We start from the raw sequence: 24,960 nt of genomic DNA, 5'->3' as shown, positions 1-24,960 counted from the left end.
CTAGACAAAGTATTTGAAAGAGGTTTTTAAAAAGGGTTGAAAGAGAGTGTTTCAAAAAATAAAGAGGAGGTCAAAAAACATAGTAATCAACCCAACAACCACCCCAACAACGTCAAATCTCCGAACACCCTTACCATGAAGAATATCAAACAACGCCAACGCCCTACCAAAATCAACCCATTCAATAACAACCATCACTACTAGAAATTTGGCCTACGGCCACGCTAAAATTTTCCACAGCTCAGAAAGTGTGGCCACATATATGATTTGGCCATGGTTTTCAAATCGTAGACTTATATTATAAAATATTGAATCCGAAGTGTGAAACTGTGGCCTTTCCTTCAATTGCCACGGTTAGACAACTGCAGATATTTTTAGCCGCAAAAGGAAAACCGTGGCCTTATAATTTTGACTATAAACTGTGACTAAAACCCAAAAAATTTTACCCCGCCAAAATTTCCCCCAATTTTTTTAAGTTTCCCTCTAATTTTTTCTTTTCTAATTTTTTAATTAAAAAATAAAAAAAACATTGAAAATGTAACTAAAATAATTTTTCCTCTCCAATTCCTAAAAAAACATTTTCCCTTCTTTCTCTCCCAAAAGCTTCGTCCCTTCTCTCTCTCCAGAAACCCTAGTTCATTCTCACCTTCAATTCCTCCAATCGTCCACCTCAACCGGATCGAGGAACAGCCTGAAAAAAATCACGAAGAGCAACAGCCTTCAGCCGAAACCACACATTCTTGGATCTCAGACGTTGTTCCGCCATTGCCCGCTTCCGTCATCAGCGCCAGTTCATCGACGAACCACTCGCACATCAACGCTTACCGATTCAACACCACGCGCGTCTTCCTCTCCAACAGATCTGGCCGCAATACTCCCTCCGACGACTCAATCGCTCCGGCCACCCATCACCCCATTTGGATCCGCGTCTTCCTCTCCTACTCTGTGGTTTAGAGTGTTGATTCATAATTTTATTTAATTGGATTCATAATTTTGATTCAGTGTTTTCTTTAATTTGTAACTCTAGGTTTTGAAAGCGGTCAGACACTTTTGTCCTGTTGCTTCGGTCGAGTCACACTCATCTACCATCTTAGATGTTAGATTTCAACCAGGAACTAATATATTTGCAACAGCTTCAGCTGATACAACAGTAAAGCTATGGGATGCAAACAAAGTGAGTCTCTTTCATGTCATATATTCTCATCTAATCACTCTCTTGCATTAGCCCTTTCTTTGTAATGTGTGTACCACCACTGTTGATTGTTGCTTGTTAATCTTTTTAGCTAGAACCACAAATGTCTAACAAGCAACCAGCTTAGTCAACCAAGCTGAATCCATTGTAAGTTCATTCAATTCCTTAATTAATCTTCTAATTACTGCGAAAAATGTGGTTAATTTGTTTGAATAGAAGGTTAATTCAATTTGCAGTCAAAATTATAGTTAATTTAACTAATGTGAACTAAATTAATGATATGCGTGACTGAATTAACCGCGAATTTACATGTGATTATCCCGGTGATGTAGGTGTTAGGATAATTGAGTGTCGATGAAACATTTTTATTCGATTAATTTTTTGTTTGAAATGATAATTTAAGATAGTGATGTTGGTGTATGTGTTTTTTGGATTTGAATTTGGATATAGGATATTGATAATCCTGCTAGTGTAAAAAGACAGTTAGCACAACTGTTTGATGTTTCTCTAACGACAATTGTGACTGATAAAGATGTTGTGCCCTTAGTTGATACTTGCACCGCCAAGTCTGGTGGTGTAAAATTTGGTGATTATCAATGGTTAGTTCAGTTTTTGTTCTGTTCACAAATGTGTTGGTGACCATTATGGTTTTGAATTTCTATTTGCATTGTGCAAATTTTGGTTTTTCTATTTGCATTAAGGTATATCTCAAGTGGCGATTTTCAATGTATATTATGATTATATTGTGGTTACTAGATTATACTATTGTTACTACCCCTTCTACTTGCTATTGCCAGTAGTGAGTTGCCTTTGTTGCTAACCTGGACGGGTTTTACTAAACAACAATTATATATTAAAATGCTATTATGGGATCTGTCATTTCATTTTCTCTGAAGTTTTATGAAAGAGAATTAACACGGACTAATGCCAGTGCTAATATTTCAATGAGTTAAAATGGTAGAGTTCCCCTTTGGTTTTCCTTTCAGGCCTTCAGACCTCTCTTGTGTGTGCTGTTATATCTTAATTATTATTCTTGGTTGTGTTTTGTTTGGTTTGGTTACTTACATTTTGTAGAGTTTCTTTTTTTTTCCAGGTTGAAGAAGACTCCCAAGCTTCTCTTGATAGTCTCCGGCCCAATCGGAGCTCTACAACTAGTGTGGATCCGGTATGAGCGTGATGGAAATGAGTCACAGAGGTAAAGAATTTCTTTCCATTCACTACAAAAAATTTCTCCATTTGGAACCTACACCTATTATTGTGCAGATATTCAAGGTTTTACATATGCCTTCAAACCATCCCCTGCACACCACTACACCACTCTTTCTCTTTGAAACCACTAAGCATGATTGTAGTCTTTTGCTTTTAACTCATTCTAAGTGATAGGATCATGACTGTAACTTATATCTGAATAGATGATTGGACAAACCTTGCAACTTATATAACGGCACAACTGGTATAACTAATAGCTAAATACTTTAATAATATGAGTTATTAGGTTACAAAGCTTATTGAGAAATCTGATTCCCATCCACTAATACAAAGCAGTATAAAACCTATATACATAAATTTTGAATTGTAGGTGTATAGATAGCATGTATATTATAGTTGTAATGGGGCTTTTGACCCAACTAATACAAAGAAGTATAAAACCTATATGCATAAATTTTGAATTGTAGGTGTATAGATAACATGTATGTATATTATAGTGGCGCATGTTACTTGTGACTTATTTTAAACCAGATTTTTTGGCAACAAAAGCTCTGCATTGAAGTTAGCACGTTCTGGTACACAAACCACAGAGGATGTTTGGATTAGAAATTCGCCTCTTGTGTCTGATTTTCAACGAGAAGCCGATGAAAAGTTCTCTTGCTTTCGCCAAAAGTTCTCTTGCTCATGCTGTGAACGTAATATTCACTGTTAGAGTGCTTATCTTGTATGGATCCATTTCAGATATAATCTAAGGTCTGTGCTTGCTCATGACATCCATATCTCTCTACTCATTGTGCTTCAACTTGAAATTGTGTGTATTAATTAGCTTGCATCTGCACACATCACGAGTATCATGTTGATTTCATGTTCATTATACAATTTTTTTTCTAAATTTTATAGCTTGTGGCACTTGCAGGTATGATGATACAAATCCTGAAGCAGAAAAGAAAGAGTATATTGATCTCATTGAAGAAATTGTCCAGTAGATGGGCTGGAAACCATTCAAGGTATGTTTGTTGGCACCCATTTTGTTATTCCAACCTAGTCTTTTATGTATGTTGATCATCAGGTTAGTATCCAACTCAACATGTTATGAATGCTAAATTGTTCATTTATGTTATTAAATGTTCAATAGGTTCTTCCTTTATGGTGGTTGGTGGCTGTAATAAGATGTATTGACTGTAAATGACTCATTTGAAGCCCCAAAACTGAGCACTTTGGCAATTGGTGGTTGAATTGGGATTTCAGAATCTTGATTGTGTGGAATGTATAATTTAACATAGAATAATTAATGTGGACTAACTTATGGAGATGAGATAATTACATTATTTAAGTTATAATATTTGCACTAGTTGTAATAAAATGAGCATTGTTTATTCATGATTTGGTTGTAGACACCTGATGGAATAAAGGAGTATAGGGAGAAGAAATTGAACAGTCCCTGGAGAGACAGACCAGTTTCAGAATCATTGAAACTTTTTGAAGATATGAGAAGTGGCCTTTAGTTTACTCAACACCCTCATGCTGGAGACAAATGGTGTATCTACCCAAGTTATGATTATGCTCACTGCATTGTGGATTCACTTGAGAATGTCACACATTCAGTAAGGAAATAAAAAGCTTTGGTTGTTATGCTCCTTAGATCAGCCTGCACATTCTTAATTTTATCTCTATTTGATATGATATAGTTTGGTGATTAGTTAGTTGTAACTTAATTGAGGACTTAGAATTATGCTCTTCTTCATCTACACAATTGCATCTGTGTTTGGGTTATAATAATATGTTAATGTTAATTTGCTTGTAATTAATTAGATTCTAATCATCAATATTATTATTAATTTTATATTGATCAATATTATTGTTAATTTATATATATATATATATATATATATATATATATATATATATATATATATAAAGACATATTTATGTAATGATACAGAAATAAACCGTGGCTAGATAAATGGGTTAGAATGCATAACATATAACAACGGTTTTAAATAGGTGGTCATAACCAAACCGTGGCTATATCTTGAACTAATACTGTGTCGTAAACGTTAAAATGAAACTGTGGCTTTACAATATAGCCACAGTTATTAAGTCATGGCAAATACAAACCGCGACCTTAATCAAGCTACCTAAACCGTGGCCTAAAAATGCTACGGTTGTAAAAATGACATGGTCTATACCAAAAAACCGTGGACTTTACTTTTGGCCACGGCCGTATACTCCACCGTTGGATTTCCGTGGCCAAACCGTGGCCTCAGCGTTACGCCACGGTTATTTTGCATATAGCCTCGGTTTTCTGGGCGTGGTGGGAGGCCTTTTTTTCTGTAGTGCATGGGGCTTCACTCAACAACTCCACGACGCCGACCCCTCCACTAGGCAACCCATCCAACAACAATCATGGGGCTTCACCCAACAACACCACGACGCCGACCCCTCCACTAGGCAACCCATCCAACAACAATCGTGGGGCTTCACCCAACAACACCATGACGCCGGCCCCTCCAATAAGCAACCCAGCTCCGACATGGGTCCAGATGACGAATATGATCCAAACGAGCAAATGATCACTCAATCGTCACTTTACCATACCTCCTAATAATCACAACACCAACAATATGGCTACACCACACCCCAACAATCACAACACCAACAATATGACTACACCACACCCCAACAAACAATGCCTTTTTTCCAAGGCCAATCAAGCGTTGGGTTTTACCGACCATATGACGCAACTCCACCGCCAAGACCAATCTTTGAGAGCATGGGGACCCGACTATTTGGCAGCAGGATACAAGACTACATGTCCAACGAGCGCATGGAGGGGCTAATCCGAGGCCCACCTACCCAAACACAGCAAGAACAACCAAGGAGTAGGGGGTCGGGCTAGGGGGGTCGTCGAGAACCTTCTCAACGGATTCGAACAGCGCCAGAGTGCGGAACTGATGGTCATAAGGGTCAATATTAGAATAATTTTAATGTCTTTTAGAAATATTCTCGTTTTTCCCGTATTTGTAATCTTTGTCTCGTATTTCTCGTATTTGTAATATTTTTTCCTGTATTTCCCGTATTTGTAATGTTTCTTCCCTATTTATATCATTAAACACTACCTCTCTAATTATTTATTTAATAGTTTTTTTTAAATATGTTAAAACAATTTTAAAAAAAACAATTTAAAAAAAAACAATAAAAAAATAAAAAAAAAAAAGAGGGACACACTACAAGAAAACATCAAAATAGCCAGGTGATTTTGCCAGGTGATAATCACTATGCTAAATAACTCACTTGCGGGGTGCTTTACACCTCACAATGCAGTTATTTTTTATTAAAAAAAATTATATGTTTTTCTGTCTCGCAACAGTGGAAGAGAAATTCAAAAATTTTGAAAATAATTTTGCCAGGTGATATTCACCCCGCAAGTATTTTTGAAAAAAAGGGGGGAAAATAAAAGTTGCCTTTACTGATTTGGTCAGAGTGCAGGTGAATATTGAGTGCTCTTTTATGACACATTGGTTGCGGGGTGCATTCCACCTCGCAAGTCCCAAAGTCATTAAACTTTGCCAGGTGATATTCACCCCGCAAGTTGTTTTGAAAAAAATGGGGGGAAAATAAAAGCTGCTTTTACTAATTTGGTCAGAGTGCAGGTGAACGTTAGGTGAGCATTTATGACACATACTTTGCGGGGTAAAATTCACCCCGCAAATGTTTAATAAATATCATGCTTTACCTTACTTCTCACATCTCCCAACCTATCTTATCTTTCTCTCATTTTCTTCCCTCACATCCCAATCTATCTTATCTCTCTCTTATTTTCTTCCCTCACATACCAACTTATCTTATCTCTCTCACATTTCCTTCATTTCCAGAAAAATAATTTCTCCACAAACACTATATCTTCTATTTTTAACACAAACAAAAATTTCATACTCAAATATTTTGCTGGATTTGGATTTTCTTTCATTTTTTTCATCAAAGCCATCTACTATAAGGTACACATATGAAATTAATTTTTTTATTTGATATTGGGTTGTATGAAGTGTTTAGATTATGTCTTTATTAGTGAAATTTGTATGATAAAAATCGTGATGGTTAAATTTGTGTATAATATATTATAAAATTTGAGATAAAATTTTTATGGTATTGTGTATTAATTTGTTTAAATGATGGAATATATATTGTTGTTTTGTTAGTTGCATAGAATGTATGTTTTTAGAATTGGTAAAAATTTTAGGAACCATTAACAATAATTTATTTTTAGTTTTGTTAATAATAATTTCTTTAGGATTAATATATATTTTTTTAGTTTTTGACAAAAATGAATTATTAAAATAGAATATTATTATTTTTTATAAAAATGAAATATTATTTTTATTTTTGAAAAATATAATATTATTACTATTTGTAAAAACAGCATATTATTATTTTTAAATCAAATTATTATTATATCAAAAACAATTTTTTATAAGAAACGAAATATTATAATTATTTAAAAATAGAATATTATTATTATTTTTTAAATCAAAGTATTATTATATTTTATAAAAACATAATATTACTATTATTATTATTATATTAAAACAATTTTTATTTTTTTTAAAAGAACTGAAATATTTGCCAGGTGAATTTCACCCTACAAATTTTTAAATATTCAAACGTTGCTAGGTGAATTTCACCCCGCAAGTCACTGAACATATTACATGCCTGCTCTGAACAACCTATTTCATATTCCTGCAAGTCTTGGAAAGCGTGTTTGCGGTGTGCATATAACCCAACAACGTTGCGGGGTGAAAACCACCTGGCAAAGTTGCGGGGTGTATTTCCCCTTGCAAAAAGTTGGAACTAACGTTTTTGCAGGGTGAATACACTACCTCGCAATTGCTGCGTTGCAGGGTGATAATTGTATTTGTGGGGTGGGTTTCACCTGGCAAATTCATGTTTTTTTTGTAGTGACACTAAGGCGCCACCCCAGGCGACTTAATAGTTCAAAATGAACTATGGCGACATCCCAGGTGGCGCATATGAAGAGGGTTTTTGTTGGTTGGCGCCACGGGAGGTGGCTCCTATGTGTAGGCCACCTCCCAAACCTGATCATGCAGGTAATTTACCGGAAAACCTGGTTTTAGGGGTAAATTTTTATTTAAACCTGGTTATTTGAATTTTTTTTCACTAAAGGTAGCCTATAAATTATAATAAATAATCCCATATTAAAAAAATATGATTAAATATTTATATATATTATAACAATCAATCACATATAAAATATAAAAATATAAAGTGGACCACATTGGTGCCATACTAGTACACATAAAATAGAAAAGAAAAAAAAAGACATAAATTCAATAAAACTTATCAACTTCTTAGATTGTTGAGAAAACTTATTTACTTAATAGATTGCGGAGAGATTGCATTATTTTCTTAGATTGCTTATAACCAAAGTACTCGGAAAATATCCAAAAAATACTCACGACAAATGCAATGAAAGAGATCAGGATGTACAGAATAATGGAGTTGGCATGTGTAGGAGATATCGCAAGCAAACCAGTTAGATAGCAAACACCAAACCATAGAACTGTACCAAATAGTTGGTCTCCTAATGCTTCACTTGGGGTCAGAATAATCATTACTAGAGTTGATGTAGCAAAGGAAATCAAATTCGCTGATGAAAACACGGCGAAACTATTTTTTGACAAGATCGATTTCCCAGCATTTCCTCGGGTAGAATAATACAAATCTGTAGACTTGATTTTCACATTGTTGTCATCACTAGAACTAACCTGGAAAACTCCACCAGGAGGATTCAATGCTGATTCATAGGTTGCAGTTGCAACAAGAGTCGCAACTATCAACCAAGTGTTACGCTGCTCCTCAGATATATTCCTTCTAATTCTACGCATGCCAGTTATGATGTTATCAAAAGCTGAGGTTTGTGAACTTAGTTCTTCTGCAGGTGTCAGATCCTTAGTGATTTTTGATCCATTTTTTACTCCAAATATTTCCAACATTTTCTTCTTCTGTGGAGTGCTTGCTAAATCTACTGCTGTTTGGTTTTTCAAATTCAGTGCATTTAACTCTATTCCGAACTTTGCTGGAAATTGAGCGAAGTGTTGTACCAGCAATGCAAGAAACTGTGCTACCAAGTAATTATAAATGAAAAATACAACTTGTTAGAGATAGTTCATGTTACAATTGCAACTACTTCTTCATACCATATTAATTATAACATATTTGAAAAAGAATTTTTTTTAAAGTAAACAGACACTTTGTATTTCAAATGTGACATTCATTGTTTTAATTTGCATTCTCTCCATTATCAATTTTGACTGCAATATTGTTAATGCGGTAACCTCCACAAAGACATCAAACCATGCCTAGTGGCATACTCGAATAATATATTTTGAGCTATACTATAACAGGGTCTTAAAAAACCCGAGGCACAACTTGGTAGCAAAAAAAAAAAAAGAAGTAAACATGTGACTTTAATCATTGCAAAAGGTTACCTCTGGATCATCACTAAGTGCTGAAATGTGATAAACCGTGTTGCCTGCTTTGTCTTTATGGTTCAGTATTTTAGTTTCCAGCATTCCAGCACCTCTCTGATAATTTTTTCTAAGCCAGCCAAGTAGTACTTTAAGGGCATAATTCTGGTTAGACTTCACAGCAATATGCAAAGCAGACTCACCACTCACATTTTCATCTTCAATGGAATCCGGACAAGCATTGAGAAATTTAGCTAAAAGATCAACCTCGCCATTTTGACACGCAATATGCATTGGAGTCAAGCCTTCTCTTCCTTTAACTCTAACAAGATCTTTATTGATGCCAACCAATTTAGACACCATCACATTTATGTTGCTAGCCATATCAGGATCTATGGGGTTGTCCATAGCAGGACGGAGGCGGTTCATAGCAACATGAATGGGACTGTATCCTTGCAAATTTAGCTTGGTAGCAAATGAAGGTTTCAAATTCATAATTTCAATGGCAAACTCGAGTTGGCCCATAGATGCAGCTATATGCAAAGGAGTTTCTACAAATTGGGTGTTATTATCTATGAATTCCAAAATATACGGATCATGTTGAATTACTTCATAGAGTAGATCTATGTTACCTGTTTCAGCTGAATGTTTCAGTTTGTCAACACTTTCTGTGTTCATGTTTGATATTATAAATTTTGAGGGATGTGTGAAAGATATAGGGTTCTCTGCAAGCTACTCCTCTTGTTCATTTAACATGTGTGGTATTTAATAGATTTGATTTCAATATTCTTTACTTCGCTCACATGCCATGTTGTCTCGCAAAAGTATACTCTTCCATTGGAAGGTGTTGGTAACCCATATGTAGAAGAAAAGTATTATTAAAATAAAGATATTCTAAAATACAAGTGTTTCATACCTTTATTAGTGATTTGATATATTAAAGAAAAAATGAGCCTTGTAGCTCAATTTACCTTCTCTTCTTTAACCGTGAGAGAGAGAGAGAGATTTTTGAGACATAATATAAAGTAGTTTGAAGTGAAAACTGTGAGTAAGTTGCACTTGACGTTGTTGGACGTGGAAAATAACTATTAACATGCATGATAAAGAAACGTCCAAAATATCCTATAAATTTATACTTAGTTAATCTTTGAAAAAGTGGCTTATATGATTATCGTTCTATTACCCTTTTGTTACCATCACTCACTTTCTTTTCTCTTTTCCTTTGTACTATCTATTTCCTTTCCACATTAAGTCTATTAAGAAGGAAAACTTAGTACTAGTTTTTTAGTTTTGTAGATTTAGTGATTAATTTATGCAAGATAAACTTTACTTCTTAAGTTTTGTTGTCATCTATGTACTTGTTGTTGGGATATCTAGGGATGTAAATTGATATCTATGGGGACGGATAGTATGATATTCGTGTCTGTCCCGTTTGATAAATATTTTTTTTAATAAGCAATTGATTGAAAAGCTCGCACTAGGGGTGCAACCCTTACAAAAGAACGAGGCACTATGATAAACGATTGTCGGATAAAGGAAGTTTAAACCATTCGTAGTAGTCTGGTTTAAACTTCGTATATCCACAACCTAACCATCTCCAAGAGAGAAACACAATATTAGAACACACCACCTCAAAACTAAAAACCTCCCCCCTAAAAATCATGGCATTTCTCATAAGCCAAATACACCAAAGAGTAGCTACCCAAACGAAATTGATAGCGATTCTACGCTTGCTACCTATCACCTTATCTTGGATGACTTCGAACCTAAAGAAATCTTCCGCATTAATGTCCTCCGCTATACCGAGCCACATGAAGACATGGTTCCAAACCGCTTTCACCTCTTGGCAAAGGAAGAAAATATGGGATGAGGATTCAAGAGAGGAGCCACACATCACACAATTCGGACACGATACACTAGCTACACCTCTTTTCAATAAATGATCTCTAGTAGGAAGCCGATCAATGAAAAAGCGACAAGTAAAGACCTTAATCTTGGGAGGAAGTTTAAGATCCCACATTACCTTCAACGAGTTGATCACTTGATAATCCCAAGCAAAAGACTTAGCGCTATCAATCACGAAAGAAATGCTCGCAACGGTGAACTCGTTGTTATCGTCTAAGGACCACAAAAAAGTGTCGGAGGCATTCTCGCTGGGGCTGTACGCAAGGAGGCAGTCGCGCAGCCTAGCCCAGCTGCTGCCAGCTACTGCCGCGGCTGAAACAGAGGCGCCGTGAATAGAATCGGCCGTGAAAAGGCTTTCCAAATCCCACCTAGTAGCTCCACCATTCCACTCAAAAACCTCCTCCACCGTACAAAACTTCTTTGTTGATAATTCATACAAATCCGGGAATTCGAAACAAAGAGATTGTTCTCCCAACCACCTATTATGCCAAAAAAGAATATCCTTACCGTTCTTGCACACACATTTGAAGCAACCGGAGAAACCATTATCGATAATTTCATCCAACACATTTATGTTGCACATATCTCTCCACCAAATGGAATCGTCGCTTCTATGCAAAACACCTCCGTTATCTTGAATCCTAATTTTTGGACAAACATACCTCACCTTGAAGAATCTATTCCATATGGCATCGTCATCATGAAGAATTCTCCACTTCCATTTCAAGAGAAGAGAGTTATTAATTTCTTTGACATCTCTAATCCCCAAACCCCCCTTCGCCTTAGGCTTGCACACCACCTCCCATTTGACCCAATGGATGCACCTTTTATCAAGTCTACCGCTCCATAAGAACTCACTTTGAATTTTCCTAATTTCTTTTGCAATCTTTCCGGGAATCTTGAAGAAAGATAGAGTGAAAATAGGGATAGAATTCAATACCGAGTTTATAAGCGTGACTCTTCCTCCCATTGAGATATTTCTACCCTTCCACGAAGATAAACGCCTCCTAATGCTTTTCACCACATCCAACCAAACTTTCTTCCTTCTAGGATTGTCCCCCACAATTAGACCGAGGAATTTGAAAGGAATCGCCCCTTTCTTGCAAGATAGAAAAGACAAGGCGGCATTTATGTACCACTCACCAACATTAACTCCAAAAATATTGCTTTTGGCAAAATTGATTCTCAACCCGGAAACCAATTCAAAACCTCTCAAAATCACCTTCATATTCCAAATGTTGTCGCAAGAAGCTTCTCCTAAAAGAATGGTATCATCCGCAAATTGGAGGATGTCCACACTATCATTATCCCCATACAAGAATGGCTTAAAAATCCCCGTCGCTACCGATTTCTTCACTAAGGCGGTCAAGCCTTCCATGGCTATCACAAAGAGGAAGGGAGACAACGGATCCCCTTGTCTTAAACCCTTGTGAACCTTAAATTCTTTAGTTGCGCTACCATTAACCAAGACAGACATATGATTACTAAAGATGCACGCTTCCATCCACCTCATCCACCTTATGCCAAAGCCCATCCTCACCATAGTTTCTCTAAGATATTGCCAAGATACGGAATCATAAGCCTTCTCAAAGTCCACCTTAAGCAAGAGACAACTTCTCTTCTTCCTTCTCGACCAATCAATAATTTCGTTGACCAAAAGAACACCATCCATCATAATTCTTCCCGGAACAAAAGCGGTTTGGTTGTTAGAAACAAGATTACCAATGACCTCCTTAATTCTAGCCGCTAGAATTTTTGCAATGATTTTGTAAATGCTACCCACCAAACATATAGGTCGGAATTCACCTAAAGATTGTGGGTTGTTGGATTTTGGAATCAAAGCAATGAAGGATGAGGTAATAGATTTCACAAGAGAGCCTCTAAGATAAAAATCGTTACACATCTTCAAAACATCTTCCCTAATCACAACCCAAAACTTCTTGAAAAACTCAAGAGAGAACCCATCCGGCCCGGCACTTTTGTTACCATCACACGCCCAAATTGCCTCCTTGATCTCCATCTCCGAGAACGGCCGCTCTAACCTCAACCCCTCCGGCCCACTAAGACTCTTCAAGACCACACCACTTAAATTCGGCCTAAGCTCCTCCGTCTCCTCAAAAAAAGACTTGAAGTGATTGAAAACAAAATCTTTGACCTCAATGGCATCCTCAAGAACACCCCTACTAGACACAAGAGAACATAGAGAATTCCTCCTTCTTCTCTCTTTAAGGGAACTATGAAAGTATCTTGTGTTGCAATCGCCTTCGGCAAGCCACAATTGCCTCGATTTAAGCCGGAGAAAACCTTCCTTTTTATGAAGATTTTCCCAAAACGTAATGGCCGCCTTAGATCTTTTGATCACTTCCTCCTCCGGAACGTTACCTGCAAAATGAGCAAACTTGTTATCTAAAAAGTGCATTTCTTTTCCCGCCTCCTCTATGTTAGTATCGATCCACCCGAACACCTCCTTGTTCCACAAAGATAATTTGGATTTAAGGACCTTCATTTTCTCAACAAGGCAAAAATCACCTCTACCCTTCGTCTCCACAGAGTTCCACTCCTTCTCCACAAAGGAAAAAAAGTCCTTGTGACTAAACCAAAGATTGTTAAATCTAAACGGTTTAGGTCCCCAATTCCTTTTGTTGTCGCGAATCCAAATGGGAGAGTGATCCGACGCATCTCTAGCACCTATAGATTGACCCTCCACCTTCCAATCATCAATAAAGGAAGAAGACAAAAGAAATCTATCCAATCTACTCATCGCACTCCCACTTCTATTAGACCACGTAAATTTCCCTCCAATCGAAGGTGGATCCACTAACTCCATCTCTTCGATAAAATCCATGAAGTCGGTCATTTCCCTTCTATAATTCTTATTCGAAATACCAACTCTCTCCTCCGAAGATGAGACAATATTGAAATCCCCACCTACGCACCAAGATCCAACAACACCCCTCCTCTTCAAATCCGTGCAGAAATCTGTTTAGCGGATAATCCATAGATTTTAAGATATTCGTTGATATTTACAGATATCCACGGATAACATTTTTTTCTAAAATTATTTTTTGAAAAAAAATGTTCATCTTCTTTTAAAGACACAAAAAGTTATTATCTCATAAGATCTATACAATTTGCTCTTACTCTAGCAAAAAAAATTTGCCACATTAATTTCCTTTATCACAAGTTTAATTTCCCTCTTAAAATGATTTAAACTAAGGATATTTAAATAATTTTATAATTTATTGGATATCCGTGGATACATATAATCAAATTGCTATCCGTATTCATATCCATTTAAAAACAGATATTTAAATATCCGTTTATTTTATCCGTGAATATCTATTAAATTTACCCGTCTCGTATCCGTGACGGATATTATCCGCAGATATCTGCGAGTAAGGATTTTTTTTCTATCCCTATATCGTTACCTGACAGGGCAGAGGGGTTTTTACGTTTCCCTTTAGGGCTAAGAAATGGGGAAGAATTCGCAAAACCACTACAAGAAAAAGGCTCCCCAGCGATCTGATGTTGTGACGTGGGAAGCATGTGGCAAATAAATCAATATTGCGATGTGGGAAGCATGTGGCAAATAAATCAATATTCCGATGTGCGAAGCACGTCTCAATAATATTTTAATACTTAATATACAATATCACGTTACCAAGAAGAGGATTCAGAGAATATTTATTTAAAAAATGGTTGTGACGTGTGTTCAACGTCGCAACATCAAAAATTAAAATAAAAAACATTGTAATCTGTAAAGTACGTTGGTGAGAAAGTTAAAAATTTCAAATTTTAGGTTGTGACGTGTAATCCATGTCGCTATATTTTAACTCTGACTTTGACTTAACTGCTGCAGGTAATGGCAGATGGAAAAGTAAAAATTAAAGATTGTTGGGGGACATAGCGACGTGATATCCATGTGTGTGAATTGCGACGTGGTGGCCACATCGGTACGTATATTATTTATTTCTGAAAAGTAAAATGCAGATGTAGATGGGGATTAAATGAAATAATGACCGTTGGGGGAAGATTCAAAATTTAAAAAATTTAGTTGTGACATTACAAACACGTCGCAACTTTTAGAGGAAATATTCAACGTTACACTGAAGTGACATGGTGGCAGCATTGCAGGCAGGGACATTATTTAATGTTACCGTTGTCATGTTGCAGCGTGAGTATCACGTCACTGAATTGCGTATTTAATTACACGTTTTGCCTTCTCCACTTCCATTCATTTCTCTGTACTCCCACACCATTTCTTCTGTACTCCCACACACGAAACCAGAAACCCTCCTCTCCCAAAATCCCCAAATTGTCCATCCCAATTCAATTTTTCATACCTTTCAATCCTAAATATTTTTTAGAAATTTCACATATTCTTATATCAAAGGTAAATTACATCAGTATTTTTTTAAAATTTCTTTTTATATTCATACTATATTATGTTTTTAATATTAGATTTGTTTTGTTTAGATTTTGAAGAGAGAAGAAGGCGAAGGAGAAGAAGGTGAAGGAGAAGGAGAAGGAGAAGAAGGTGAAGTAGATTGAAGAAGAGATAAGTTTTTTTTTCTTCAAATTTTTAATAAATTTATTTATAAGTGATATATTTTTAATAGATTTATTAGGTTATTTTTTAATTAGGTTATTTTATAAATTAATTATTATAAAACGAAATTATAAATTAAATATTTAATATTTATTACGTAAAAAAGAAAAAAAGAAAACAGAGTATAGTAAATAAAATAAAAACGAAAAATATATATATTTTTTATTAATATTTTTAAAACTATTAGAAAAAATTGATATACTAAAACTATTATTAAAATTATTATATATTAATATTATTAAAACTTTTATATATTAATATTAACAGAATATATTATATATTGTTGTTTTTAAAAACATAATATATTTATATTATGAAAATAGATTATTAAAAACAGAATATTTTGATGTATTGAAAATAAATTTTTTATGTTTATATTAAATTTTTTTTAAAATAGAATTATATTATGTATATAATAAAAACTAAATTATATTTTTGAAAAACAGAAATATAAGCAAGCTATAATAAAATATGTTGTATATATGTTTATTTTTATTATATTTGAATAAAACAGAAGTTAAAAAATAGAACACATAGTTACTATTTTATGTTAGATTTTTATTAAAGTTTTTTAATTAAAAATTAATAGTTATGTATTAAAAATATTTTATTAAATATGTATTTAAAACATACACATAATATTATTATATTTATTATTTTTAATATTTGTATTAAAAAAATATTTTATTCATTGTTGCATATAATGTAGACTAATGTAGATTAGTTAAATTTAGACTATTTAAAAATTTATTAGTATATAATGTATTATTTGAGCATATATTAAATATTATATATATTTTTTATTATTTTAGAATAAAACATAACTTAAAAAAATAGAATATATGATATGTATTATATGTTAGATTTTTATTATATATTTTTTTAAATAGAAAATAATAGTTATGTATTACAAATATTTTATTAAATATGTATTTAAAACAAACACATAATATTATTATATTTATTATTTGTAATATTTGTATTTATAAAACATTTTATTATTTTGTAGCATATATTGTATTAGTATATAATGTAGACCAATAATGTGGAGTAATTAAATTTAGACTAGTAAAAAATTTACTCATGAAATTGTATGATTGTACAAATATGCAGTATGTAATATTATTTGTACTATCATAGTTGGATGTACGATAGATTGGAACCAGGAAGACGTGCACTTAAACTCAATTTTATAGAAGGAGTTTATGGATTTATCACGTGGGCATTTGCTCAGGAATGTTGTCGAAATGAAGGGGGAGTTAGGTGTCCTTGTCTTAAATGTGAATGTAGACGTATTATTAGTGATCCAGAGGAAGTAACACGTCATTTGCATAAAAAGAGTTTCATTAAAAATTATTGGGTTTGGACACATAATGGTGAAAAACTGTCGACGAATGTACCCGAGACTAGCAACACGCATGCTTCAAGTAGTAGGCCGATTATGGAATATGAGGAAAACTTTAATCTGATGGGTGACATGGTTGAGAATGCTTTTGGTGTGAACGTGACCTATGATCAACCTGAAGATTTTGATGGGGAAGACTTGCCGAATGAGGAAGCGCATAGATTTTATCAGTTGTTGAATGAGATGAATATACCGTTGTTTGAGGGGTCGTCAGACTCAAAGTTATCAATGTGTGTGAGATTAATGGACGCCAAAGTAAATTGGAATGTTCCTAATCAGTGTTTTGAATACTTCATTAAAATGATATTGGACTCGACTGCTACGAAAGACAAATTGCCTACAACTTTTTATGAAGCAAAGAAGTTAGTGTCGAAGTTGGGTTTAAGTGTAAGAAAAATTGATTGTTGCATTAATGGGTGCATGTTATTCTATAACAATGAGTTTGATACTAATGATGGATTGTTGGAGGAATGTAAGTTCTGTGAGAGTCCAAGATATCATGTTCAAAGTAAAGCTATTAATCGTAACCAAACACGTGTAGCAGTGAAGTCCATGTTTTATCTTCCGACTATACCAAGGTTAAAAAGAAAGTTTTCTTCAATGCATAGTGCAAGTCAGATGACATGGCATCATACAAACCAAACAAGTTCAGGCACTATGCGACATCCATCTAATGGCGAGGCTTGGAAGCACTTTGATCGTACATATCCTAATTTTTCCGCAGTACCTAGAAATATCAGGCTTGGATTATGCTCTGATGGATTTGCTCCATATGTCCAATCGTCGGGAACTGCATATTCTTGTTGGCCAGTTATTGTAACCCCTTACAACCTCCCTCCCTAGATGTGCACGAAAAAACCATACATGTTTCTGACCTGTATCATTCCAGGACCGTCAAGTCCAAAAGTCGGAATTGATGTGTACTTATAACCTTTAATTGATGATTTGAAAAGGTTGTGGATTGGAGACTGCACCTATGATATATCCCGTAAACAAAACTTTACTTTACGAGCTTCCTTGATGTGGACCATTAACGACTTTCCAGCATATGGCATGTTGTCTGGTTGGGGTACACATGGCAAAATGGGTTGTCCGCATTGCATGGGATTTAGTAAGGCGTTTACATTGGATAAAGGGGGAAAGAGCTCATGTTTTGATTGTCATCGTAGATTCCTACCAAGACATCATACATATAGAAGAAACATGACAGACTTCAAAAAAGACGAAGTGGTAACAGATCTTCCTCCACCTCGATTATCACCAGGTGTTGTATGGAACAAGTTTGTAACCTACCAAAATTCCCAGATTCTGGTAAAACATGTAGAAATCCAGGATACAGGGTCACACACAATTGGACAAAAAGAAGCATATTTTGGAACCTCCCGTATTGGAAAGATAATTTATTGCGCCATAATCTTGATGTTATGCATATTGAGAAGAATTTTTTTGATAATATATTTAACAGAGTTATGGATGGTAAAGATAGAACAAAAGATAATGAGAAGGCTAATTATGACATGGAATATTGGTGCAATCGAAAAGAGATGGAGTTGAAGCCTCAACCGAATGGAAAATTATTGAAATCAAAGGCCTGTTTCAGTCTGACCTCCCAAGAAGCTAAAGCGGTTTGTCGGTGGTTAAAATAATTAAGGATGCCTGACGGTTATTCTTCAAATTAAGCAAGGTGTGCCGACGCTAACACTGGAAAACATGGTACTCTAATCATACGTTTCTAATTTCATAAGATGTACCAGTACCAGCAAACAGAACTTGGCACTCATGAGAAGCTGGAGAAACGCAACTCAAGTCATAAGGCAACTTCTGATACTGCACCAGAACGCTGCAAACATATCTACAACAGAAGTTGAAGAACAAGGCTGAACAGAATATCATAAGGAATGATTCAAATTAATACCGTTGAAAGCAACTTCTGATACTGCATCAAAACACTGTGAACACATCCACAACAGAAGTTGAGAACAAGGCTAAACAGAAGATCATAAGGTATGATTCAAATTAATAGCGTTAAAAGCATAATCATTAGCAAAATGGATGCAACACTCCAAAAGTGCGAATTTCTAATACTGGTTGAAAAAGCTATCCACATGCAAACCCTTAGAGAAAAAAAAAGCAAAGATAACACACAAACGATTTAATGATGCGTACAAGTTTTGAAGATAATAGTCAAGAATTATGAAGCTATATATATACTCATGATCGTTTGAAGAAATACACAAGTGATATAGAAGAAAACAAGAAAGAACACACAAGAACACTACAACTCTGAAATATCATCAAGTGTGAAGAAAAACTCTCTGGAGCAAAAACCCTCATATCCATATTTTGAGTTCATTGCTTTGTATTTAATCTTAGTGAAATATGTACAGTTGTGATTACAGCTTTCTAGAAGCATTACTATACACTGTCAGCAAAAGTTACGTGGTAACTGAGTCCTTGAGAGACCAGTTGGGTCAGGAGTCTCAAGAAGTCTAGGACTAGTTGAGTCTTAGAAGTTGGTTAGTAAGAAATAGTTAGTTTATGCAGGGTTGTTAGTCACCAGCAGTTTGGCTCGTACATTGTATTGTGAGTCACGGCAGTTGGTCGTGCAAGTGTAATCAAGTTCTGATTATAGTGGATTAAGACTTCTGTTGAGAGGCAAATCACCTTGTTGAGGGTGCACTGGAGGCAGTGTTTTAAAAACCGGTGAGGGTACTGGGTCACTGGTTTATCGGTCGAACCACTAGGTTACTGGTCGAACCGCACGACCAAACCAGATTAAACCGGATAACTCGGTTGAATAGACCTATCATTATATAGGTATAAAACCGGTCGAACCGGATGATTCAGTCTCTGAAAAAATATAACTAGCTTTTAAATTTTTTAAAAACATCATATCATAAATTCACAATTTCATAACTTAAATTCAAATTTTAAACAAAGGTATCACACATAACAAAATAGTAAAAAATTACAAAGTCTAATTGCAAACAAAGTCTAATTACAACATAATCTAAACAAAGTCTAATTACAACATAATCTAATTGAATAGTTTATAACAAAATAACTCCAATGTGTACCAAATTTAATTAAAAATAGGATCCTCCTAAAAAGAAAATCAAATAAAATTCACTATGTTTATGTTATTTAAGAAAATTTATTAGCAAAGATAACAAATAGACAATAAAGTTTTTAATTTGTCACTAACGAAAAAAACTATGTGAGAATGCTATTTAAGTAATACACTACTAAATATATTAAAAAAAAATTAAAAAAAAAGTTTAAAAGAAATGTTAAAAAAAAAGTTTAAAAAAAAAAGTTAAAAAAAAAACAAAAAAAAGCAATTAAACCGCCGGTTTTCCGATTTTCCCGGTTTTCACCGGTTCCCACCGGTTTGATGGCATACCCGATCCGATTATTGAACCAGACCGGTTACCTGGCCGGTTCCCGGTTCGACCGGTCCGACCGGCCGGTCCGGTCCGGTTTTTAAAACACTGACTGGAGGTAGCCTTATTGAGAAGGTGAACCAAGATAAAAATAATTGTGTTCTGTCTATCTTTCCTTCATCAAGTTTTTAAAGAACCACTTATTCAACCCCCCCCCCCCCCCTTCTAAGTGTTTTCTCAACCTTCAAGAAAGACTTTTACAACCCACAACCGGTACCATAAAATAAAATCGAATTTTAAAAATAAAATCGAGCTACAGCCCAAAACACCATTTAATTATATAAAATATTTAATTAGTGAGACAACGCTCAAGACGACGCTTAAAACGGATATACGGTTTGGAAGATATGGATTTTCAAATTAATTTTTCAAAATGCAACAAGTGTAACCGGTTACAGCATGGGCGTTACCCGGTTACGCCTTTACGTCAATGTATTCGCTATTTTCAAAAATGTGCCTGTAATCGGTTACAGCATGGTTGGTAACCGGTTACAGTACTAAAAATTACCCAGACTATTCATTTTTCCACGCGGTAACCGGTTACAGCAGGGCTGCTACCCGGTTACATCGTGCACATAACCAAAAATATAATTTTTTGACAGCACTTCTCCATTCTAATTCCAACCCAAATCATTCCAACATCATTAAATCAACAATACAGTCCCAATTCAAACATTCTAACATCTTTCTAACATATTTAGGGATCCATTAACATCAAGCATCATTCCAATTCACCCAATTTCATCACAATCCAACAATTGTTCTACATTTTTCAAAAACCCCAAACCTAGCATACTGTCAATCGATTCAAACAACCTACATACTCAATCCTACCACTATTAAATCGATAATAGAGAGTAAATGGATTAGTCACCCCTTACCTTAGCAAAATTCTTGAGATTCTTCCTCTTCTCCTATTTCACGTACTCTTCAGTCTTCTCTCTTCTCCCTTTTGCTTCTCTATTTTCTCTTTTCACAATATTCTTCTATATTATGAAAAATAGAATATTAGTTAGTAAGGCCTACTCAAATTAACACCTCCCTTCTACTAACCACTACTCCAAGCCGAATTACCTTATTTCCCAATTTCCTCCCATTAATCCAACGAAATGCCAAATAATCCCAATAAATAATTTAAATTTTAATTAAATTAAATAAGGGAATTATGGGGTGTTACAATTTTCACCATTGAAAATGCGAACATAAATAGATGATGATTGAATGATGTTATCCATACCTTAGTAGTAGTTAGGAAGATTTTGGAATAATGGGTAGGTAATATAACTTTGTTCAATGTATGACCGAACATAGCTCTGATGCCACTATTGGTGATTGGATAGTTGATATACAATAACTTTAGAAAATTGTTTGCAAAGAATGTTATATGAACCATGTATTTATAATTATATTGGAATAAGGACGGTAGTTTAAAGCCGTATCGGAGGGAATGAAAATATCAATTGTCTATTTATAGGCTTAAGTCACCAACTTCTCAATGGTAATAAATATTTCTAAATCATTTTAATTTTTTCTGAATATTTTATGATATATTAGTTCGTAATAATTCTCGGTTCTTCTAGCATTTTTATGCACATCTAAGAAAATTGTAGAAATTTGTAGCAATTTAAAAAAAAAAAAATCATTATTAGATTAAAGAAGAGAGGGTAAATTGAGGTACAATGCCCATTTCTTCTTTAATATATCACATTACTAATAAAGGTAAGAAACACGTGGTTGTTTAGAATCTCTTTATTTTAATAATACTTTTCTTTTTCATATGGGTTACCAACGCCTTCTAATGAGAGAGTATACTTTAACTAGGGCAGAAGTATTAGTTAATCATATTCTTTACTTTAACGAAGCAAAGAATATTGAAATAAAAACTATTAAATACCATACATGTAAAAATATTTGCAGAAAACACAATATCTTTCACACATCACTCAAAACTTAGTATCAAACATGAACAGAAAAAACGGTGACCAACTGAAAATTTCAGCTGAAACAGGTGACATAAAACTCCTCTATGCAGTAATTCAAGATGATCCATCTATTTTGGAAAACATAGATAAAATCCAATTTGTAGATACTCCTATGCATATCGCTGCATCTAGGGGTCATCTCGAGTTTGCCACTGAAATTATGAATTTGAAACCTTCATTTGCTACGAAGCTAAATTTGCAAGGACACAGCCCCATTCATCTTGCTATGGATAACTTCCAAAGGGCAATGGTGTCTAAGTTGGTTGGCATCAATAAAGATCTTGTTAGAGTTAAAGGAAGAGAAGGCTTGACTCCACTTCATTTTGCGTGTCAAAATGGCGAGGTTGATCTTTTGGCTAAATTCCTCACTGCTTGTCCGGATTCCATTAAAGATGTAACTGTGAGAGGTGAATCTGCTTTGCATATTGCTGTTAAGAATGATCAGTATGAGGCCCTTCATGTACTTGTTGGCTGGCTCAAAGAAAATTTTCGAAGAGGTGCTAGAAAGCTGCAAAATAAAATATACAACCACAAAGACGATGCAGGCAACACTGCTTTGCACATTTCAGCCCTTACTAGTGAACCCAAGGTAACCTCTTGATTAAATTCACATGTCTACTTCAAATAAAATACAAGATTTATTGTTCATTTATAATTATTTGCTAGCACAGGTGCTACAATTTCTGGTAAAAAAAACGGGGATAAAATTGAATGCAAAGAATTTGGAGAGCAAAACAGCATTAGATTTGGTAACAACTCCAGAGAAGAAGAAAATATTAATTTGTGCTAAAGCAAAATCTGGCTCAAAAAACACTAAGGCAGTAGTGACACTTGCAGAACAACTAATATTTCTGGCCACAATCATTGATATTCGAACTTGGATGCGTAGAATTAAAACTGATATAACAGAGGAGCAGCGTAACACTTGGTTGATAGTTGCGACTCTTGTTGCAACTGTAACCTATGAATCGGCACTGAGTCCTCCGGGTGGAATTTTCCAGGTTAGTGCAAGTGATGACAACAACATGAAAGTTACTATTACAGATGATTTCTTTTCTACAAGAGGAAATGCTGGGAAATCGATCTTGACAAAAGATAGTTTCATGCTGTTTTCATTAATGAATATGTTTTCCTTTTGCGTATCAATTATAGCAATATTGGTTCTGACCCCAGGTGGAGCAGTAGCCCGCCTGGTGATAGCTCCGGTCAGTTTGTTTCTTGGTTGCTTTCTAATTGCTATGCCGGCGATATCTCCTACACGTGAGAACACCACTATTCTTTCCATCCCTATGTATTCAATTGTGCTTCTTATGATTGTTTATTTAATTTTTATGACGTACGATCCATTGAAGATAATGAAATTCAGATACAAGAGCTCAAGAACTCAACCCGCGGCAGACCGAACCGCTGTACCCCGAGTTTCGACAATATAATTTCATTACAGATTTGAAATTTCCACTACATTGTGATTTGTGAACCGGTGTATTAACTATTTTATCTGTATCTCGAGTTTTATTGAATGTGTGTTTTCTTTTTCATTTCAATTTCAATTGTGTGTACTAGTATGGCACCCATGTGTTCCACAATATATTTTGTATGTGATTGATTGTTATAATATATATAATATTTATAAAAGTCATCTTTAGCATATTTTTCATGTGATTGATTTTGTAATTTATATGCCATCTTTAGTTATATTTTTGTATAGGTGCACTACAACATTTCTCCTCTTCGACAGCAAATAAATTTTATTTTCAAAACTGTGAAAAGTATTGCCTGAAAGAATTCGAGACGTTTTTCAACCAATCCCTCTGTGCAAGTGTTGTTTATTGTTTAAAATTACTTTTTTCTTCCCACTTTGGCCACGCTCTCCTAAAACGTGGTCTAACAATAGAAAATTTATTGTCTAAACTACTAATTGCAAGAAATAATGTTTATTGTCTTTTTCATAGAATAAAGAATTAAAATAAGAATTTTCCCAAACATAAATTGCATGTACCATAAAAGTTAGGTTATAAGATCTTCAAACATTAACTCAAATTAACACAGTAGACAAAAATATTCATATTACTTAATATTAAAAGTTTAATACATTTTCCCGCACAGTGGGGTGCAGGTGAGGGATGGTGAGAGTATTTCTTCCTTTTATTTTTCGGAGGTATCGGAGAGGAGCAGGGCGGTGGACATTTTCAAGCTTTTTAGTTGTGTGGTGTAGCGGGGAAAATCTGAGATCAAAGCCATGGGATTGACTCGACTCAATATTTCGTTTGAAATCGCCACCGCGCTTTATTTTTTCAAAGGAAAAGGGAAAAGAACGAAAAACCCAAAGTTTTGTTTTTAAAACAAGAAAGAGAACTCAGGTTCGGGTGTTGATTATACAAGGGGAAGGTTTTAAGCACCCCTCATATCTGTGGTACTCCACAGGAACCTTTTTGAAAATCTGTGTCGTGTGTGCTAAAAAAGGGTTTGTTTTATTTTTAAAATAAGCTCGGCAAGACATTAAGCCTTGTGCCTACATACCTCCTCGGTGCAATGGAGAAGTCAGGGCTAATGTAGTTCCTCTTAAAGGGGAAAACATTTTAAAAAAACGAATAAACACTTTATCGTCGTCGGAGAGAAATGCTCAGCCATTGATCTTGAGCATGAGAACAAATGAGTTATTTGCATCGCAAATGAAAGAAGGGCTCCAACTCGGATAAAATCAACGAGTATGCCACTAGCTCTCTCACG

The 24,960-nt window shown here is 34.8% G+C and overlaps 2 protein-coding genes and 1 long non-coding RNA gene across 5 annotated transcripts; 2 read left to right on the top strand and 1 right to left on the bottom strand.

Moving 5' to 3' along the window:
- The first annotated feature begins 591 nt into the window (after window positions 1–591).
- LOC131641871 (uncharacterized) lies at window positions 592–3,897 on the top strand. Of its 2 annotated transcripts, XR_009295662.1 has the most exons (5): window positions 592–948; window positions 1,028–1,174; window positions 1,284–1,339; window positions 2,286–2,387; window positions 3,537–3,897. It is a non-coding gene; the product is annotated as an uncharacterized LOC131641871 (long non-coding RNA). The 2 variants fall into 2 exon arrangements; XR_009295661.1 differs by having other exon boundaries at window positions 592–1,174.
- Window positions 3,898–7,705: 3,808 nt separating this feature from the next.
- LOC131641872 (ankyrin repeat-containing protein BDA1-like) lies at window positions 7,706–9,600 on the bottom strand. The gene is made up of 2 exons (XM_058912169.1): window positions 8,908–9,600; window positions 7,706–8,535 (listed from the first exon to the last, which is right to left on the bottom strand). The coding sequence occupies exons 1-2, from the start codon at window positions 9,562–9,564 to the stop codon at window positions 7,786–7,788; spliced, it is 1,407 nt and encodes a 468-aa protein (XP_058768152.1). The 5' UTR covers window positions 9,565–9,600; the 3' UTR covers window positions 7,706–7,785.
- Window positions 9,601–22,183: 12,583 nt separating this feature from the next.
- Window positions 22,184–23,822, top strand: LOC131641873 (ankyrin repeat-containing protein BDA1-like). 2 transcript variants are annotated; one of them, XM_058912171.1, is made up of 3 exons: window positions 22,184–22,819; window positions 22,902–23,231; window positions 23,404–23,521. In XM_058912171.1, the coding sequence occupies exons 1-3, from the start codon at window positions 22,211–22,213 to the stop codon at window positions 23,413–23,415; spliced, it is 951 nt and encodes a 316-aa protein (XP_058768154.1). In that variant the 5' UTR covers window positions 22,184–22,210; the 3' UTR covers window positions 23,416–23,521. The 2 variants fall into 2 exon arrangements, with proteins under 2 accessions (XP_058768154.1, XP_058768153.1); XM_058912170.1 differs by having other exon boundaries at window positions 22,902–23,822.
- The last annotated feature ends 1,138 nt before the right edge of the window (window positions 23,823–24,960 follow it).

This window comes from Vicia villosa, unplaced genomic scaffold (genome assembly GCF_029867415.1).
Source record: "Vicia villosa cultivar HV-30 ecotype Madison, WI unplaced genomic scaffold, Vvil1.0 ctg.004193F_1_1, whole genome shotgun sequence".
In the NCBI taxonomy this organism is placed as follows: domain Eukaryota; kingdom Viridiplantae; phylum Streptophyta; class Magnoliopsida; order Fabales; family Fabaceae; genus Vicia; species Vicia villosa.
The sequence above is the reverse complement of the archived record's forward strand: the minus strand, read 5'-3'. Positions and strand labels throughout refer to the sequence as shown.